The sequence below is a fragment of the Sminthopsis crassicaudata genome, chromosome 5 (genome assembly GCF_048593235.1).
Source record: "Sminthopsis crassicaudata isolate SCR6 chromosome 5, ASM4859323v1, whole genome shotgun sequence".
Lineage (NCBI taxonomy): Eukaryota > Metazoa > Chordata > Mammalia > Dasyuromorphia > Dasyuridae > Sminthopsis > Sminthopsis crassicaudata.
Genome location: NC_133621.1, coordinates 185,187,946 through 185,192,400, shown reverse-complemented (window position 1 = coordinate 185,192,400; position 4,455 = coordinate 185,187,946). Strand labels below are relative to the sequence as shown.

Below are 4,455 nucleotides of genomic sequence, written 5' to 3'. Positions count from 1 at the left end.
CAAAAGAAAGCTTATCCCCTATTGTTTGAGGTAATGATCCCCGCATGCGATTATAAAATAAATAGTGTCAAATTCAAACATGCCTACATTAAACTCCATTTGTTCTCTCTTGCAATAGAGGGAGGGGGGAACAAAAGTTTTGCATCCAGTTCTTTTTAAGTGAAGGGATAAGGAGCTCTAACAGGGGAAGAATAAAACCTTATGTGCAGTTCATCTGCAGTTAAGAAAACTTAGCAGCATTGCAGATGTCTCGATTGATTTTTTTTTCCTTAAAAAAAACAAACAATAAAAAATAAAACCACCTTGATTTGGGGAGAATGGGGCAAAGAGTAGAGAAGATCAATAGAGATCCATCCCAATATTGTGTTTATAAGGTGCTATATGGCCTATTCATGACTATCTGATTTTTCAAGAGGATAGATACACTTTAGCTGAATCAAATAAAAACGGCCAATATTCACTATGCTTTTTGGTCAATTCATTTATACATATATTTTATATGTATAGATAGTTGATACACTTTCTTGATACACTGTCACTGTGCAGTTTGCAGAGATTTTTAACTGGAGTCCCATGCATATTTCATTTTTTATATTTCTAAATGATCATCTGTTTTTAAATATTTCTTTAAAATTAAGTTAAACAAGCAGAGGGATGAAAAACATTTCAATATAGAGAAGCATATGAGTCCTATTTTACCTAGACTAGTTCAAAGACTGTTCTTTTTTTTTTTTTTTTTTTACCAATTATGGAAAATACCTTTTCTTTTTCTTTCTTTTTTTTTAATAAAATGAAAATAGTATTTTTTATGGATCCTGAAAGCTTCTGGTTCTCTGAGCCAAAAAAATCTGCAATGCAATAATGCATTTACAGGTCAATAGAGCATTCAAAGACTATTTAGTAAAGTATCTACAGAGCGTGACATAAGTCACTAGGTTTTTTTGTTGTTGTTATTGTTGTTTGAGGTTTTTCTATTAAGTCTTTCAAGTTACTAAGTGAAATTTGTGGGGGAGGAGGGTCTGTGTGTGTGTGAGAGAGATGTTTTTAGTTTGTTTTTGTGTGTGTGTGTGTTTTTTTTTTTAAACATCCGTCAGAAGCTTGCTCTTGTTAACACAGTTTTGGTTAGCTGTGGTGCAGTTGCCAGTTCTGATATTAGCCTGTCTATAATGGGCTATACTATTATTCATATCCTCTTCAATTTCCATGTATTCGGATTTGCTGATGGTAGAGGAGCTACGGCGACTGAGGTCACTATCAGAGGCTAAGTTAGGGGAACTAACATGGAGCAACTGAGCCTGCTCTTCCCCTTCAGTTTCTCGGTGGTAGAAATAGTTGAAATTGGACACAATGACAGGTACAGGCAGGGCAATTGTCAGCACACCAGCGATGGCACACAAGGAGCCCACGATCTTGCCTCCAATTGTCACAGGGTACATGTCACCGTATCCTACAGTGGTCATGGACACCACAGCCCACCAGAAAGCGTCGGGGATGCTTGAGAAGTGAGACTCAGCGTCTTCTGCCTCTGCAAAGTATACAGCACTAGAAAACAAGATAACCCCAATGAAAAGGAAAAAGATGAGCAAACCTAGCTCTCTCATGCTAGCCTTGAGAGTCTGACCTAGGATCTGGAGACCCTTGGAATGGCGGGACAGTTTGAAGATTCTAAAGACCCTTACCAATCGGATGACTCTTAGGATGGCCAGTGATGTGGCCTGCTCACCCTTCTGGTTGCCTTCCTGCTCTGCCATTTCAGTGCCCAGGGTGATGAAGTAGGGGATGATGGCCACGATGTCAATGAAGTTCATGATGTTCTTGAAGAAATCTGTTTTGCTGGGACAGGCAAAGAAGCGTACCACCAGCTCAAAGGAAAACCAGATGATGCATAATGTTTCCACGATGAAGAAGGGATCTGTAAAAATGTTGGATTTGTAGTAGAGTGTTGTGTTGTCACTTGGTTGAAAGGTGCTGAATTCCCTATCTTCTTTTAGCTCAGGCAAGGTCTCCAGGCAGAAAATAACTATTGAGATGAGGATTACCATGACTGAGACAATAGCAATGACCCGAGCAGGCCCGGAGCTCTCAGGATACTCAAAGAGGAGCCACACCTGGCGCTGATACTCCTTCTCCGGCAATGGACGCTCTTCCTCCTTGATGAAACCCTCATCCTCTCGGAACTTCTCCATGGCTTCCTCACCCAACTCATAAAACTTGATCTCCTCAGAGAACATGTCCAGGGGCACATTGACAGGTCTACGCAGACGCCCTCCGGACTGGTAATAATAGAGGATGGCATCAAAGCTGGGCCGGTTGCGGTCAAAAAAATACTCATTTCTCAGGGGGTCGAAGTATCGCATGCGTTTCTTGGGATTCCCCAACAATGTGTTGGGGAACTGTGCCAGGGTCTTAAGTTGTGTCTCAAAACGCAGCCCAGAGATGTTGATCACCACCCTTTCGCAGCAGTCATGGTCATCGTGGTCTGCTGGCCTTGGATAGCTGATGTCTTGGGGATGACCCTGGGCAGCAGAAGCCTCCTCCACGTTCTCTCCGGACATCACCGTCATGGTCTAAGCTGGGTGGAAGAGTGTGGAGCAGAGAGTGGGGGAGGGACTGGGGTAGTGAAGATTTTGGAAGGGGGGGGAGGGTAACCAAGTGCCCCCCCACCCCCCACCTAGTGTTTAAATCCGCCACCCCTTGGGGAAAATAACCCAAGGGGAGAAGGGAAACTGATCTGGGTCCTATCAATCTACTCTCACCCCCACCTAGTCTTTTCTCAAATTGGAATCCCCTTTCCAGCAGCACCTGGCTCCTGTTCTGTTGAGGGAGGGAGGAGGCTGTTTTTCTTTCCTCTCAAGGTAAAGCTGTTCTGGCAAACTTCAACATTGCCTTGGGGGGGGCAACCCCTTTCCCCCGCCCTAAAGCGTCATAAGAACAGGAATGGGTGTCGTGTCAGCTCAGCAGATTCCCCTGCCTTCCATTCTCCCTTTTTCTCTGGTCTATCCTCCCTCCTACCCCTCTTCTGCTGCTTTTTATGCTCCCACCAGGGCGATCGATGGATGCTGCAGAGAAATAGAAAGTAATAGGGAGGTATAAAAAAAATATCAAAAGCATTCAGACGGAACGCATCTACAGACACTGAAAAAGCACATACATCTATCTACCTTTCCTGTATTGGAAAGCACCAGGCACACCTAAGACAATCACACACTCAGACACACACACACACACGTACACACGCACACACTTCAAGTTTTCTAGATTTTCCTGCCCACTTCCCCCATTCCCCTATAGCCAATCTGTTTACAACTTCATTAACAAGTGAGCCCAAAGGTGGGGGCTACCAGAGATGCAGGCTTTTCCCGCCCCGTTCCCCCCCACGTCCTCCCCACTCTTATTCGTGAAGTCAGCCCCCCGAATGGCGGAGCCCTGCCGGGCTGCTCATCTTACCTGGAGGGGTGTCTGGGCAGGCGTCAGAGGCAATGTGGAGTCGGGAGAAGAGTTCCTGTTGGAATGCGGCAAGTCTCCTTGGCGGCGGCGGTAGCAACAGCAGCATCCAAAAGGCGCAGTGACAAACTCAGCCTCCAGCTCTGTCCTCCTGCGCTCCTCTCCTTGCCGAGATCGCTTTAGAGGGCCGCTGCTGCCGAAATATTCATACCCAAGCCCATTTCTAACAACTCAAAGGACTATGCAGAGAGGGAGAAAGATAGCACCCTCTCCAGTTCCAAGTTACTGGGATGCTGAAGAGGGAAGGGAGAAGAGGGGAAGTGGGGAGGAGAGGTACCTCTCCAAAATCTCTGGAATTAAAATAAAATTCAAATTAAAAAAAAAAAAAAGAAAAGGAAAAAAAAAAATTATCGCTCCCCCCGGCACTCTAGGAGTCTCTGCTTCGCTTCAGGAGGGATGGATCCCGGCAGTGGGCGGCAGGAGAGAGCCGCCCCGAGATCTACATAGCGACTCCAGCACCTCCACCCCGCCTCCCGCTAGTTTAGTCCTCCAGGAAGCTCCGCTGGACACCTGGGGTTTGGGAAGCCTCGGAGTGGAGCGGGACTATTGCGGTAGTGACAGCAGCAGCGGCGGTAGCAACGGCAGAGCGGCGGCGCGGTCCATTTCTGGACCCTGCAAGATCAGCAGAAACCCGAGGAGGCGCCTCTGGTGCGAAGCGGGGATTGGCCCGCCAGGGTCGTGGGATGGGGAGGGGGAGGAGGAAGGAGCTGGAGGATAGAGAAGGGGGAGGGGGAGGGGGGGAAGGGTGCAGAGGAGCGAGTTTCTCACCCTTGTCAGCCATCCTTCTCCTCCTCCAACAAACACCCCCAACCTCCCCCTCTCTGTCCCTGGCCCATCACAATTCAGAACCTCAAACACGCGAAACTACCCAGCTGCGACCTTCCCAGGGGATTTAACATTGGAAATGACCACTTTCGACGCAATGCAGGCTGTAGCACTCGAGGCAAGCAA

The 4,455-nt window shown here is 47.1% G+C and overlaps 1 protein-coding gene across 2 annotated transcripts; it reads right to left on the bottom strand.

The window, feature by feature from the left end:
- Positions 1–719: 719 nt before the first annotated feature.
- Positions 720–4,145, bottom strand: KCNA1 (potassium voltage-gated channel subfamily A member 1). 2 transcript variants are annotated; one of them, XM_074268998.1, is made up of 2 exons: positions 3,448–4,145; positions 720–3,059 (listed from the first exon to the last, which is right to left on the bottom strand). In XM_074268998.1, exon 2 carries the CDS (start codon positions 2,562–2,564, stop codon positions 1,080–1,082), a length of 1,485 nt encoding a protein of 494 aa, XP_074125099.1. In that variant the 5' UTR covers positions 2,565–3,059; positions 3,448–4,145; the 3' UTR covers positions 720–1,079. The 2 variants fall into 2 exon arrangements, with proteins under 2 accessions (XP_074125099.1, XP_074125100.1); XM_074268999.1 differs by having other exon boundaries at positions 720–2,572; positions 3,448–4,134.
- Between the last annotated feature and the right edge of the window lie 310 nt (positions 4,146–4,455).